A 16,705-nucleotide genomic window follows, 5' to 3' on the forward strand; every position below is an offset into this window, starting at 1 on the left:
CCATGTGACATTTTATCCTTAAAATGGAAACTATTCTCTTGTATTATCGTTTAGGGAACACACTGTTACGAATAGGAAAATTTCCTTTTCTGAAACCCCGGGATGTTTCTTCCAAGGATTCGCCTTTACACTTAGGCCTACGTCATGTTTGATATCCAGGGCAACGCAGGTTATCCACTTTGCATGTACCCTTTCTACCTAACTGAAAATTTGTTCCCTGTTAACTCGAACTAGTCCCGTTGTGCGTCAGGTCCTAAAGTCACCCCTCACGTCGTGATGTCTTCCTGACCTCTCCATCTTGCATGATTTCTATCTAAACGTCGATATGTTGTCAGTGTCATCTTACACCTGTTCATGGCCCATAGAGACAACGTTCATTATAAGTGCGCATGCACACTTTATTTCCAAGCAGACAACAACGATTTCTTGCCATGCGAGCATCGGAGACGACGTTTGTAACAATTTTTTTTCAAGACCGACTTTCTGGAATATCAAAATGAGGCAGACTAATTTACCTAACAATAACATAGACTTGAAACCACAAACAGGATTAATTTTTCTTCCATTTGTAAAATTTGTAAAAATCAGTGATTTTTCTTTTACATCATTTTCATCGATTTCATGCATCGATTTCATGTTTTAAATCCACCGGATAGAATTTTTAACATGTTGGGTCATTTTGAATCGTCGACAATTATATTGCCCAAACGGTGCACTCAAATCATGGGCGGAAATCTCAATCTACACTTTTTGTTGGTGCATACCGTGTTTATACATGTTCAACAACATTTATTTCAACACTGCCCTTGAAAGAGCTTTACACTGGCCTATGTCTTCACAGGATGACGTCACAGCAACAGCTCTCTCAGTTGTCCATGAAAACATGGATAATTTTAAGTGTTTAGAAAAGTGCATTTTTAAATGCATTTTACCATATAGGAAAGTGAAAGAGATTTCATTACATTGAAGAAGAGTACAAAATTGCAGAAAATTGTGTTTGAGGATACACTGCGCTTTCACCCGCAACTCGTCGTCTTTCACTTAAAAAGGTCCGCCGTTACATCAGTGTATAATAAGGACATCCTTTTTTAACTTTTGGTAAATCATTAACCATGTACTGTAACAATAAGGTTTTAGGACATACATATATAAATTAGACCTGTCACGGATTTTTCCTTAATTAACAAATGTATGTTTCATACTACTTGGCGTGAAAATGTGGTTCAAATTCAAACTCCTTTTGCAAAAGTTATATACTGCGGATTTAAAATTTCTGCATGAATCGATTCAGGCATTCTTTGGTTTTCAATAAATTTGCCTTTTATAGCCAGGTAAACCTATCTTACCAGAGAAAAAAAATGGGAGTGCTAAATACTTTCTGACGAAGTGCACGTAATTACTAAGAAGATGCGTATAAGAAAATGCGTAATGAATTTTCAATTTGCCAGAAAACATTTTATTACTCTTGCGCTATTCCCTGAAGACCCATAATGTGATCAAAGCACGCGAAATCAGGTACCGCCTGGTGCTGTGCTGTTGATATTTCAACAAAATTTGCGCATGTGCACTTTGGTTCTGAATCCATGAACGTACAGACGTGTGGAGTTGGACTATAAGCACAGATTGGGCACCAACACCCAACACATATTCAATGAACTACAGCGGAAATCCTGTTTGGATCGAGCACCCGGATGTCATATCCAAGAATTCTTTTTCTTCTCTACGTCTTTTCCCGAGCCACGGTGGACATTTTTGGCCGAACTTCACCGTGTGAGAGCGCATCATGCTTTCATTTGACTTCCATATTAGATTTTTTTGTGAGAGTCATTTGTTAGCAAGGCATATTTGTTTTGTGCAGTTTTATGATATTTGCTACTTTGGCCTTTTGTGAGAATTAGTGATATTGTTAGTGATTATCAAATATTGTATTACATATACTGTCAGGATCTTCTGTTCCAAAGTTTACAGTCCTGATCCAAAATGGTTTGAGTCAAACTATTTTTTGTGTGCATCATATTGATCATATTCACTGAAGTTGAGGTTTTCTCTCATATCAGACATCTATTTCCTGTAGCTGCCCCGTAATAAAAATGATTACTAAGATTATTCCTTGTAGTACCGGAGCCAGATCTTTGGGCGGTGGTCTGCTGTGGCGATGGCGATCTGCCCAAACTCTTCCATGAATATGTCAGCCAGAACCGGGGATATAGGGGATCCCATGGAGGTTCCAGCTGTTTGTTCATAGAATTTGTCCCGCCACTGGAAGCTGGCAGAATCGACGCAGGTGGTGAGGAGGTCTTACCTTTCAAGACTATGGATGCACTGAATGAAATACCTATAAAAACGAGCGAAGTTACCACACAAAGCAGAAATGTTTGAAACAAATGAAAGCAATGCTTTGCTAAAGTGAGTCAAACAAATTGTGGGTCAAAATGCAAAGTTGGGTCTAAGTATCTTAACTTAACACCGGGTTTGGACTGCTGTACCAGAGTCAAAGCAAACCAAAGAGCGACTCCAGTCGATCTGAATAAACCTTAGTTTCAGGGAGGCGTAATTATTTCAATCGGCATGCAACACTGGGGACCAGAATTAGATATACAGCTAGCTAGCAAACCAAGGTCATGACGCTCAGAAATCGTTGCATTTAATACGTTTTTCATTATTTTAGAAAACATATGGACATTAAATAAACATGAAACTGGCAAGCCAGGCCGTATTCATGAAACAATTGCATGTATTATGCATAGGATAATTTTGTCAACGTTTTGTTTTCATTAAGAGTGAGTTTTTGAAAAAAGTGCTTTTGTTTTGGGGACTTTTAAAAACTTAATACAATTACAAAGACCGTCACAACTGTCAACATTGTCTCCAGGAAACGAATAACATTAAGGTCAGCCATAACGTTTTAACTTTTCCTGCTCTAATTCTGATCTTTCTAATAATTATTTGTAAATCCATTCTAAGATACATTACATCAATCATTAGTACGTGCTTGCTTGTGACGAATTTGGGGCTTACACTTATTACGTGAGAGTAGTTCCTACATACACTGATTTTCTATTTGCTCTTTTTCATTTTTTTCTCAAATAAATATGACAGAAACTAATTCAAATTGATGAATGGAGGAAACAAGAAAAAAGGAAAATCAACTCCTGCAACTCAGGACATGTATTTTGCAAGGACAGGGGATGGAAGTGAAAGAAAACAGTGTCGGCATCCTCTATATAAACACCATGAAGGATGTAAGACAGCACGACGCGACGGGCGACGGCACTACGCGACGTACAACGTAATGCAAGAAGGCGACACAATAACAGTTGGCCTTATCTGAGGCTCTTTAAAAGAAAGATACGCCTTGCCAAAAATGCGATGCCGTTCCGAAAAATGCGACCCCCCCCAAAAAAATCGAAACAGACAAAAAAATCCAATGCCCCCAAATGGGACGACTGGAGACAACGACGCCGAAAAAAGAATGCTATAGCGGGACAAAAATGGGATGCCGAAAAAAAGCGACGCTGAAAAATCGCTGAAGTGTGGGCCAAGGCCTTTGGCACACATGGAACACAATAGAAAGGCGCCCATGGCTTCGCCACTTGCATTTGCTTTTTTTCGCGTTGAAAATGAGCATCTGGGCGCCACGCAAGGCTTGACCAAAGCTTCCATGGCTGAGAGCAAGATATCAGCGTTATCGCAAAACCAGTCTGGTTGTGTTTGAGTACGCTGGGTAAGGTGGTGACAGTGAAGTCCGGTGGAGACTGAAGTTCCATCAGAGGGAATGGAACTGGTATGACCTTGAGGAACTCTCGAAACGTTAGTGACACAGGCAATGTCATGAGTAGCCAAGGTGTCGACCTAAAGGTTTGCTTTGGCTGAGCATGATGAAACATTTTAGGTTGCATTTTGATCTTACAACGAGAACTTTTTTATGTATAATGTTTCATCGTTTGTGTTTGTCCGCAAAAATGAGACAACTGAAAAATGTCCGGCCTGACAACCCCTGGAAAAACTCCTGGATCCGCCCCTGCGATATGCACTTAACGTATAGCGCGACCCAGCTTCGTGCAGGACTCATGAGGTCTATGTAAGACACATCACAGTACAGTGTGAAAGTGTAGCAGAAATAGAAAACATGTAGGTCACGTGTAGTATTTTCAAAAAATAATAAATACGTAACCATTTCAAAAACACGTAGATTTAATATTTACCCCATTACTTGTGACCCCCAAATGAATACAAAGATCCTACGTTTCCCCGCCCACAAAAGATCCCCTTTTGCCTGTTTGCCCTCCTAGGCTGATTGGATGACGTCATCGCCAGAACACTGACACGTGCAGTGTACATGTACATAGTACATGCAGTATCACACGCTTCAATAGACCGCTTTGTTTTGATGTAGCTTGGCCTACAGACAAACACTCTCTCAGTTCAAGGTAGAAAATAAAACGACACAGTCCTGCCGTGTATTTCTTAAACTGGGACCATGTTTGCCTGTGGGCCAAGCAACATCAAACACAACGTGGTCTATTGCTAAAACTTCGTCGCTACAACTTTGTTACTCAACGTATCGTATTAGTGCGCAAGGGCAATCTAGTCTCACGCGATCAAATTAACAAGTCGGTGATATGTAAATATTAAGTTTATGCAAATATGCAGACCAACAATTTATAGCTTTAATTTAGCTGGCCTGGCACTGCATGTTTGGGGATTTGAATAAAAAATCCAGGTACCATTCAAAAAGAACTCATTTAGTCATTGCTCTGCAAAAGCAAAAAGTTGGCATTAACAGTCGGCCACGTGTTTCCAAAGGAAAAGGTAGATATAACGCATCGCTATACCACGAGGGTGTAATCACGGGCACAATGTCTGTAGCACTGATTTACACATTCTCGCTTTTCTTGGTGGTAGTTCGTGCCACTGTTGATGTCAAAGTGGGCATGCTGCACTATTCGCCCCATCATGACACCTTTATTGGTACATTCTACTTTTTTCCAGCCTCCCAAATCGCCTTTGAAACCGTCACTAAACGCTTGGAAACGGGTCAGTACCAGAACTTTAACATGTCCTACATCAGCACCGATGAGTGCTGCACACGCCCTGTGCGGTCTTCAGGGGCACTAGCCGCGTCCATGTACTACGACCATGGAGTAGATGCTTTCCTTGGTCCAGCCAAGAGCGGTGAAATGACAACCGTAGCTGACATGGCAGCTTATTGGAACCTTCCAGTGATCACCGCCGCTGAAAGCTCTTTTCATCTTGCAGACAAGGCGCGTTTCGCAACTCTGACCCGCACCTTCCCCGCGACGACGTCGGTGAGCAAATACCTAGCTTCTATTTTCCAACAGCAAAGTTGTGTGGTGCTACGGGGATTCGAGAGGCCGCGTTTCTTTGAACACAGCATTCCACCCTCTATTACCGCTGCCCTTCAAGCTGCTGGGGTCACTGTGATCGAGGTTTTCGCTGACAACTATAACACTCTTGATCAGGCACTGAGGGAAGCTGCCTCGTGGAGTAATGGTGAGTGTGGCTCTTTACGATGAAGGCACTCTGGGGGTTGAGGCTCCTGTCAAAACATTTTTGAGCAACTCAAACAGATTACCTGTCGGTAAACTCTCAATTCTCAGGATGTTTTAAATTTTAGGATTGTCTTTACGTGAGAATTTTGCTTGTTGATGTGAGGGGTTGAGCCTGCCAATGAGAACCCTCTCCAAACAACCTTCCTTGTGCTACTTTACCAAAGACATATCCTCATATCTCAAGCATAGACTGGACTGCACATCAAGAAAATATTATATTTCACATCAAATGCACATGCCAGTAGTGAATGCTTCGTTTCGATAGGAGAGTCTCAAAGCTTTTGACATTTGGGACAGATTCTGATACTATTGAAACGTCCGGCCCTGTGTTAATTAGTTGGTCTGTAAGCAGTGTGCAACCTTTTTATATTTCATTTTTGCTGATATTTGACTATTAATTCAAAAAATTTATTCAGTGAGGATGATACCATCCCCCAAATTCTCCAAGCCTCAAATCTTGTATATTCTCAGATGTAAAACATTAATCAAACAAGAACAATATTGCAACGATAATGCACCAGAGCCAAATCATTTCAATAATTTTATCATGAGACTCTTGTACCAATTAACACTACACTTGCTTGACAACTATATAAACATAATCTAGAAATGTTCCTTTTCTTACTAGTCCAAAACTGTGAAACCTTTGTAGGCCAAATCTCCATCGTACTTCGTAGGTAAATCATCGAAAACCTTTCGTTGGTCTTTTTTGTTTTTTTATTTCAACCCCGCCTTGGGAACGAAATCTATTCTGGCTAGATGAAGAAAAAGACATAGAAAACCCCTGCCTGGTGTATGCCTGCCTGCTTTCTTTTTCTTTAACCTACATGTATTTCTGTGACGACACTCCTTCGATCAAAGTGTAAATTATTTTAATGAATCTACAGCAAACTGTGGATTCGTAACTTATGAAATCTACAGTTATGGTATCAAAACAATTACGGTAGATTCGCTACGAATCGATGGTTTTTGATGTTTACAACAACTGTAGATTCATAAGAAACCTACAGTTATTGTCTTAGGAATTCGGTATCAACGAGGAAAGCATCCTCACGTCCACCCGTCCCCTCGTTTCGCTCATACAAAGTGTGACCGAAGAGTTGGCTTGGGCAAAAATAACATGCCTTTGTGCTGTCGGGAGACTGATTTGACTGGGCCTCGTAATAGCTTAACTGGAACGCCCAATCCCGGCCCTATTGTGTAAGTTTGCCTTTCTCCATAGAAAATGACATATGTAGGTATCCCTTGTGTTTTCACGATCAATGATTTATAAAGCAAAATTTTCAACAAGGATTTGAATTTTCTCTTCACCTTTCAATGAGGAATTATTTTGATGTGTTTTGCCTACTTTTCTGTTTCTACGTTTTGCCCACTCTTTTCTTATAATGTCGGATTATAGCTTAATTGAATTGACACAAACTCGGGTATATCTTCTAGTTGTTCCAAGATCATACCGGTTGTGAGGTGACAGATCTGTTAGAATCGCTTGTCCGCGAGTGTACGGTCCGGCACATATATATAATCATGCTTGAAAAGCTAGCCGGTAAATTTTCTTGTATTTCTAATATTTGTAGCGCTATAAGTAATTTTAGGTGGAAATGTGCGCTTTATATAGAAATTCTTAAATGTTATTATTGAACTCCAAAATTGGCATCGTCATTTGAATGCCAAGTTGCTCAGTCTCCCAAGGAAACAGCAATCTTAGTGAGGGGCATTTGGGAATGATTCACAGATAAGAACATGTAATTATCAGTGAAGCTCATTTTGAGTGGTTTGTAAAGTGGTTCGATAAGTGCTAACCATACTTTCACAAGGTTGATACAGCATTCCTCAATTTCATAGAGTCTTGTGGTGGTTTTAGTCCGGAAGGTTTTGTTGCAATGGCCCACGTATAATAATGAATCCAAGGTGCAAGGTGATGAGAAAACAGGTATATATATCCAGCACTGAGTGTCGACTGCACAAATACTCTCGTGAAGTTGATACAGCATTCCTCAATTTCATAGAGTCTTGTGGTGGTTTTAGTCAGGAAGGTTTTGTTGCAATGGCCCACGTATAATAATGAATCCAAGGTGCAAGATGAAGAGAGTACAGGTATATATATCCAGCACTGAGTGTCGACTGCAAAAATACCCTCATGAAGTTGATATAGCATCCCTCAATCTCATAGAGTCCTGTGGTGGTTTTAGGCCGATAGGTTTGGCTGCAATGACACACGTGTGATAATGACTCCCAGGCGCAAGAGAAACAGAAGCGAGTATGTGTCTAGCAAAACTCGTGCACGTTAATTAATTAATGGAACAAAGGTGTGCACTCAGGCGAGGGCTAAGGGCAAGTGCGTCATAGACTCGGGCCTCCATGTTCGTGTAAAAAACATAGTTTGGGAAATAGTTTAAGTCAGAGAATAGACTCAGAACTGTAGATTCATGCAAGAATCTACAGTTCCTCGTCCATTCTCCTTGACAGAGCTTTGTTGGAAACGAATCGGCAGGCGTACGCGCCATTACGCAGAGACAGTAGGTAGAGGCCCATAGTAACGAAGTTTTGCATGGAACCCATTGCAAGGTAGCTCTTTTGTTCCACGGCGAAACCTCCTTTGCACAGGGTCAATTTGCTTACCATAAGCGAAAATCGGCGCTTACGATAGCAACCAATTCTTTCACGGCCTAAAAAAATCTTGCTACCTACGGTGAGCGGGAAATATTTGTCAATGCGCACGCGCGTGTTACAATCGTCTGCTGAAAAAAGGGCATTTGCCGTCTACTACTAGGAGTAATGTAGGCTGGAAGCGTAAAACCGAAGAAAAAATGTTCCTCGTTTACTAGTGCAAGGGACATTGCTTTATCAACCTCTTACAATAAAAAGCGACAAACCTTTGAGACCCCTTTATTTTGAACAAACTTAACAACGAGGGTTTTTTTCTTCAGGTTTAAATCTGTACCTGGTCCAAATTTGTTCTGAGGAAAGGATTTTGCAGGTCGCGAATCATGCATGGTCTTCTTTCTCGAAAATGGTGACTGGCGGCTGCGACCGATCGCCATTTTAAATCGGCCCATAAAGCGCCGAATTTCTGCGCTAGCGTTTTAAGCGTAGAATCCTCGATTACGGAGCCATGAAATAGATTCTGTGCTAACGGTGCCTCGTAAGCTTAAAATTAGTTCCACATTAAACAGCACTGTGCAATTAGGCCAAGCTGATCCTGTGCAACAAAAGTATATTTGCCCGCAATTTGGCGGCCATGTGAGCCTTTATAGTTGCATGCTCTACTGTTCCTATGATGATAGACCGTTTTTACCCACGTGACTGGATTGCACTAGATGTAAACAATACCACCATGTGTGGACCGCCGTGGCCACGGTGATCCTAAATATTCCTACGAGCAGCTTCAACCACGTGCAAGCGCATGTGCGAACGATGCGTGCTTGACTAGTTGATCTTGAATAGGTAGATTAACTTCACAACACTATCCATTCATTACCATCACAACACATCATAGGTCCAGCACGATCGGGATATCAAAGGAAAAAAGGTGCAGCTCTGTATACAAACTGATTTGCCCAGCTACCTATTTTTCCTACTAACAGTAGTATCTATTGCACTTTTGTGTAACAACACACATGATAGGTATCTCTTTTGCCTTTTCGATATCAGTTTGTTTGTTTGTTTGTTTGTTTGTTTGGTTTTCAGTGATATTTATTTGCACCTCCCCTGTCCGTGACATAATGGTTCACGCCTACCGTCTGGGCTACAAGGCGGACTCACACACGTTTCTGTACTGGTACCCTATCGAGAAAGAGAGTTGGCAAACGAGTTCCCAGGTAACTAGCTACAAGAGCATATCCGGATATTTTTTTGGTGGGGAGTCGGATTTTTTTTTGGGGGGGGGAGCATCATTTAATTGCCATAAAATTGTCGCCGATGGTGAAGCCAGTTGATCTATTTATTAACCATACACGACAAAGTAAGAAACCACATGCTTTATGCCTTTTAGTGGGTCTTTGAACGACTAGACGTATGTGCCACTAAAATTAAACAAAATTTATTAAAGATGTTGTTCAACGATGGAGGATATTTGTGTCAATTTAGGCCAAACTAAAATAAACAGGAATCTTGTCATCCGATGATTATTAAAATGATTTTTAGAACCGTATCTCCCGGGCTGGATTACTAAAACAAGTCATCATCTGTATGAAATCATCGAGGGAAGCGTGTGAATCGGCCAAACTTATGACACGATACGAGTAGTTCTGGCGGGTTGTTTTGAATCACACCGCGCGGCGCGGTCCATTCAGTAATCGTGCACGAGGTTGCGCAATAAAACACACTGTCGGGGTCCTGAAGTCTTGTCATGTTCTCCCTGGACCATACCACCATTCTTATAACTGCATCTGCTTCCTAGTTCAGACTAAAACTGGTTTGGCGAAACGGCTTCAGTGCTGTTGACGTCATTGTCAAGACTATTCTCATCGTAAGAGTGAGACGAAACCGATTGATAATCAGCATCGTTGTCAGAGAACAGACCAACGCCGACTGGTAGGCTTTGAGCCCTTCTTTATTGTGCACGTGCTATACAGCAGCAAACAGTCGTAGTTAGTCCGACTCCCACGTGCTGTGTCATACTAAAAATGAAACTGAGGACTGTTGTCTTGAGTCCGCCGGACCCCAAACTGCGAACGTTTTTCTCGTATTGAATTTTAAATACACACTTTTTCAGTTTCAAAAAATAAGACCTTGTATCTGTGATGTGGGGAAACTTTACAGTATAAGACATATTGCAGAAAAATATCCTTCTTCGTAGAACTACATCTTTATGAAAACATCACAAAAGAATATAGGTTTGAGCCACAAAATTCAAGACAATTAGTATAAGTAGAAATATTTTCAGCTTTAAAAAGTGTCACATCAGTCGGTCATGTCCACCGTCCAGCTGTCATTCCAAATATCCAGTTCAAATACGCCGATATATGAGGACGGTTCAAAAGCAGTTGTCTCTTGCACCAACCGCCCAAAATCTGCATTTCTCTACCCGTTTCAGTTTCAAAATCTCAACGAGGAAGAGACAGAAGCCATGAAGGCGCTGGTGGTTTTGCACCCAGAACTTCCAAAGCCGGACGAAGCTTACAAGCAATTTCAAAGCGAGTTACGGGAACGCCAGCAGACTTTGTACGGCAAGGCTCAGATCGAGGTATGCCCCCCTTTTTGCTTTGAGAACGCAGTTTAGACTTCCACGAAATTATGGGAATCTTTTACCACTGTTGCCCTAAAACTCTGTGCGCAAATTAGAACCAACGAACCATGGTTTAGAACCATGGTCTCTAGTGGTCAATAAGCCATTTGCAAGTTAAATTTGAATAAAATCTGGTTGTCAGAGCTCAGCCAACTTAGGTCTTGTATTCATGTGCAAATGTTTTATCCCCAGTTTTGAATACCAACTAAAGTTAGAGGGCTATTTCTTTTCATTCTGCTTAACTTCGTTTACGTGTAATTAGCATTTTGGGCTTTTGGTTTCTTGGGTTTGAGTTGTACCGGGGGGAACAAGGGTAAGTTATTTCTTAAGCCAAGGAGGTCTTTTGTTTGAATGAATGCTTGTGCTGGGTGTGTGTGCAAATGGTGGATGCAGTGGTATATAAAAGGAGTGTGCCATCTTTTATCCGGGGGCACTTGTTCTGCTATTCTAGTGATGGTAACGTCGCTATGGGTTCAAGAGCTCTGTTGCATTTGGCTATTTCCATGCCATTTGGAGCAGTTTGGCTCCAGTGGTTATTTTGAAGTCAAGATTCAAAATTGTAAAGCCTTCATAGAGAGAGGCCATCTTGTGTATGTAGTAGTTTCTAACTACAGTGCTGAACTTTAGGCCGGCGACAGTGACTACAAGCAACAACAAGGGCCAAAACCAAAAGTTCAAAATCCAAGGCAGGAATTTCCTGGAATTTCACTTAGTTATCTGACTGCACAGTGATCTCACTGCAAACACACTCAACCAATTTCCTGACTCATCAAGTTCAAGCAATTCGTTGAGCGTGATGCCACCATATTGATCGCCTTTTCCCCCTCATTAGGCTAATCGTAGGAAACAATGTAACACCGAATACATGGTATAGAAATGACTTGTGTAGTGTGCTATCCAATTCGGGGGCAGAAAGAGAGAGGTTACTAAGTGGCCCTGGGAAGTTAGCCTCCTTGGAAACGGGATCTGTTCAAGAATAGTTCCACGCCAGAATACAGGAAAAAAGTTTGATTTGATAATGTGGTGCAGACAAAGTGGAAGCAGCTACCGGTGCTGCTATAAGCATGGACAGTCTTTGCTCTCTCGCTTAAAGGTGTTTCCTTAGCTCTGTGCTGATGCGTATACATACTGATTATTTCAAGGCATTCCCAAATCTTCCAAGTATAAGGAGTTGCCCTATATAAACCGATATCTTCTGTCGCTGTTTACTCGAGGCTGGAGGTAATACTACAAACGCACATGAAGAATAAATTCAGGGTGCTTTCCAACTGCAGGATAACTTTCTGGCTGCGACCCTTCATGATACCATTCTGATGTATGCAGACGTCATCAATGAGATTGTGGCAGAGGGCAGTGACGTAAGGGATGGCAGAGCAGTGACAAAGAAGATGTGGAACCGCACATTCGAAGGTAGGTGACCGTTCTATTCAAATTCCCTCTAATTTATGGTTTGTTGCTACAACTTAATGGTTTGGGCAGGTCAGCCTGTCGCTTAGTTATCAATCATTCTGAAAAAAGGGCAATCAAAGACATTGTTACTGATGATTTTTGTTGAATGAGGAGAAATTTTGTCATCTATTTCGACTTTGGAACCCACCCAATGAATCAGAACTGATATTGTTGACTGCATAGTCAGCAACTAATTTTGCTAATCTTCGGTTGTGCGGGGATGTTTCGAGTCGCGAGGAACTAAATGATGTCGAAGATCTTAACATTGAGTGTCTGACTTAAGGCACGCTGGTCATGCTAGCACCGAAAAATCGACTATTCCTTATTGGATGCTTTAGGATGGGTTCCTTATATAAGTCAATGATGTTTGCACATGAATAAGTGTAGAATACAAACCATTTCAGACGAGACGCATTGTTAACGATAATGTGTTAAGGAATAAATTCGCCTATAGAAATATTTTTGGAGGTACTTAGATTTCTCTATGAAATGGTTTTGTTTAATACCCTAATGCCAGTCCCAAGCAGTAGTAATGGAATTAATGGAGTAGGCTTTTGAATTTTGTGTATGTGGGATAGGTGTGACGGGGACCTTTAAGATAAGTAATAATGGGGACCGTTTGCTGGTCAACGAGATGTTGCAAATGACCGACGATAATTCCGGAAACTTCAATGTAAGTAGGACCAACATCTTTTCTTTTGTTCAAGATTGGTTTATAGCAATGGATAGGTCAAATTAATACGTCATCTTTTGCCATCTTCAAAGGTTACCCGTAATTGCCATTCACAAAATTGGCTACACAAATGAGTAAAATGCTTTCACAATGGACGTTTCAGCTGTCAGAGCCAAATCTGAGTCAATGGGTTTGCAACTTCCCAATGGTCTGAACATGACCACACAAGATCCACTTGGCCTGCATAGATCCTGGCCAAGCACCACCACAGCAAGACCCGACTGGTCCTTTTTCAAAACTCAACTCGGCCCCATGGCGGACCCAGAGCCGAAATGAAACGCTCTGGACATGCCCAACACGTTAAGTAAAGAGTTGCCTGGGTGCTGTTTTCATTTCAAAGATGCAAGAGGTGGCATGTGGCGTAGTGGTTAGGACTTGTTGCTTCTGATCATAGGGTCGGGGGGTTGAATCCAGCTAGTGGCAGCATGTTGTGATCTTGGGCAAGTCACTGTACCCTGCGTGCCTCTCACCACCCAGGAGTAAATGGGTGAATAATGGTTTGTTTAGCCATTTGCGCCTAAAATGGCAGCATTGGGCTAGAATACTCCCCAGGGAGCTGAGATGGTTTAATTCAGGAATGTCCAGTTGATATGAGCCCAATGTGCAGGAATATTTCTGGGCATATATCTTTATTGTATTATGTACTTTGTAAGAACTGGTCAGCATTATTAATAAGAGTGGTCGTTTTCTGTGAGAACAAAATAGGCCTATTAATCCCCCGCTCACCAACACACCCACAGACGGACAACGCAGTTGGGGATTTTTTATGTGGAAGCAGTTTACTTTCACCTTCAAAATCTCCTCAATTGCAGGTCGCTTTTACTCACGACGAGGCTGCCGATTTCTAAACAGTTTGACGAGACTGGAGACCAGAGACCGATTGTTAACAGCCATATGATGCTTTGAACAACGCTCAAACAACAGATAAGGAAGAATACCTATTTTGTGGGTTTTTGGATATTTGTTCCAACATTGTGGTGTAAATTAACATGCTCGAGTTTTTAAATTGGCAGTCCGCTGTTAGGCTTTTAGAGGTGTTTAGAAGATGAATTTTGCATTAAGAAATTCAAATGATACAAAATGTATTTGCGAGTAATTACGTGTAATACTTAGGCCTAAGTTGTTTTGCCATAGACGGGCTCACTAAATGAAGATTTGTGGCTGAGTTGCGTCAATTTCTGTAAAATCGGGGTCAGTAATTCTGAAGAGTAACATTGCTTGGTTTTGGGTAAGCAATCCTCATGTGTTCAGCAATCTGTCGAACCGGTAATATGTCCAAAAGCTTAAGTTTTCTTCCATGTTTAAGATTTGTAATAGACATTAGTAACTTTCCTTTTAAACAACTTACAATGACTTCATGCAATCATTTTGAATCCGCCAGATAGAATTTTTAATAATCATAATTTCGAACCGCACAAAATTTGTACCATAAGAACGGTGCATTCCAATTCAAAACTGTTTGAGTCGTTTTCTATATAGCACCAAAATAACTGCAAACCTTTTGAATCGATTACTAACACCGAAATAGTATAACAAGACTGTGGGGGTGATTGTTTTCTGTAAAGGTATACCACTTTTTCAGTATTGATATCATATAATAACTTACAATCGTCAAAATAGAGACCTTTCCTGTTCGTTGCTTCCACTGCTTACTGTCCAGTACGGTACCCCGACGTCATGGTCTACGTGTCCAGCACAGCTTGTAGGCCTACATGTAAAGCACACATTAACGCGCGGACAAAACTGCTCTTTGACCCGCAACTTGCGAGTGTTTTACTTAAAAGTCTGCTGAGTTTAATACAAGGATATCATCATTTTTATCAAACGTTGGGCAAAGCAATAAGTCTGCACTGTAAGAAAAAAGTTTTGTTTGGACCTGCATTAGTTATAAATTAGATCGGTTACGGATTTTTTTGTTACAAAATGTCTGTGTTGATACTACCTTGCGCGAAATTTAGTTCAGAGTCAAACTCCTTTCAAAGAGTTTTTATTCTACGGATTGCAATGTGCATGAAACCGATTCAAATACTCTAAGGTTTTCAACAAACATGCTTTTATAACCAAGAAAATATCAAATTTGGTAAAACTTTCGTAAAGTGAAGAAAACAAATATTGAGGTTATTTTTAAATCAAATTTTCCGTACATGTTCTGATGCAGTGCATGAAATTAATACTACCGAAACATGTAATTTATAATGAATATTTTATTAAACGTATAAAAGTTTCACTGTTTTACTCAAGGCCCTGAAAACCTATCATCAAAGACATACGATACTTCATTTCCTATCAAAGCGGATAAAATCAGGCACCGCCTGTTGCTATGCTGTTGATAAGCACAAATTTGTGCATGCGCACTTTGGTTGTGCGGACCCGCTGAGTGGGACTATAAGCGGATAGGGCACCACACCAAATACCTATTTCATTGAGCTATGGCGCCAATCTTGTAGAGACTGAGCACCCGGATGTCACATCTAAGAAAAAAACCCTTTCTGTACGTCTATTCCTAAGCCACGGTGGACATGTTTGGCTGGGCTTCATCGTGTGAAAGGGCATCACGCTTTCGCCTGACTTGCATATTAGATTTTAATCATTTGTTAGCAAGGCGTACATTTATTTTGTACAATTTTGAGGTATTTGCTACTTTGACTCTTTGTGATATTTTATCATTGCGATTTAAATATTGTTAGTTATTATCGAACATTGTAAAACGTATTCATTGATGATCTTACAAAGTGACAAAAACCTGGAAAAACCTATGTTTTGCCGATCTGGATTTTTTGCAGCTAATTGTGTACATTCGATTCAAGGAACATGTTGGCAGAGCATTACAGTCAAATGTTATTTATTTTCTTAATTCTCTTTAAAAAAAGACAAAAAGCTCGGTCTCTAGGTATTTTGGTCTTACAAAGTGACAAAATCCCCTTCGATACAAGGGCAAAAATAGAAACTAAACACAGCTCTGGTCGAGTCAAGATGTGAGCGTGTAAGTGCATGCGAACAATATTGAACACGAACAACATGGCGTGTGTTTAATCTAACAAAAATGTTTCCGTGTGCGTATAATCTAACAAAGTGCCAAAACTGTGTATAATACAATAGGGGGAAAGTATGACCTCCAGGTTTTACAATCTTTCCAAATGTAAAAAAAAATGAATTAAATGCATATTAGAGTGTCTAAGAGTTTTCAAATCTCACCTTTCATGATTATAGAAAAAACTCCCTGGTCCGTAAAATAAAAGTGGTCAAAAATGTGGGATGAAGGATGGCATATTTTAAAACACGTTTCTCTAGGCTGTCTGTTTTCTCTGATTGGGAGGTTTATGTCACTTCGTGAGATTATCGACGAATTATTCTGTCAGGTTCTCCTGTTATGGATTTTGAAGTCCTAAACCCAAGATGGTTTGAGTCGAACTGTTTTTCAGTATCATTGTCTTGATGTAATTTACTGAGGTTGAATTTTCCTGGACATTTAAAATTTATTTTTTCATCAAAGGGAATGAAAGTCCACACTTTAGAAAACTTAATTCTCTAGAATAAACTACATCGCTAGTGCATTCCATTCATGCTAGACCATTAAATTCTTGTTGGTTGACTCTTACATTTAAATCGTATATGGTATCGTGGCCGGCATTCTTCGAGTCGCTCGTTTGAGGCCTTCAATCCAAATTTTAACACTACGACTTCGATGTATTGATGTTAACAATGTGTAGAATCAGACCAAAC

At 40.6% G+C, this 16,705-nt stretch overlaps 1 protein-coding gene across 1 annotated transcript; it reads left to right on the plus strand.

The window, feature by feature from the left end:
* Positions 1 to 4,765: 4,765 nt before the first annotated feature.
* On the plus strand, positions 4,766 to 14,430 carry LOC147798684 (atrial natriuretic peptide receptor 1-like). The gene is made up of 6 exons (XM_087139518.1): positions 4,766 to 5,514; positions 9,261 to 9,391; positions 10,609 to 10,758; positions 12,075 to 12,210; positions 12,828 to 12,922; positions 13,795 to 14,430. Exons 1-6 carry the CDS (start codon positions 4,860 to 4,862, stop codon positions 13,828 to 13,830), a joined length of 1,203 nt encoding a protein of 400 aa, XP_086995644.1. The 5' UTR covers positions 4,766 to 4,859; the 3' UTR covers positions 13,831 to 14,430.
* Positions 14,431 to 16,705: the final 2,275 nt, after the last annotated feature.

The sequence above is a fragment of the Acanthaster planci genome, linkage group LG07, assembly GCF_054643075.1.
Source record: "Acanthaster planci isolate LZ-2023a linkage group LG07, COTS_SCS, whole genome shotgun sequence".
Taxonomy (NCBI): Eukaryota; Metazoa; Echinodermata; class Asteroidea; order Valvatida; family Acanthasteridae; genus Acanthaster; species Acanthaster planci.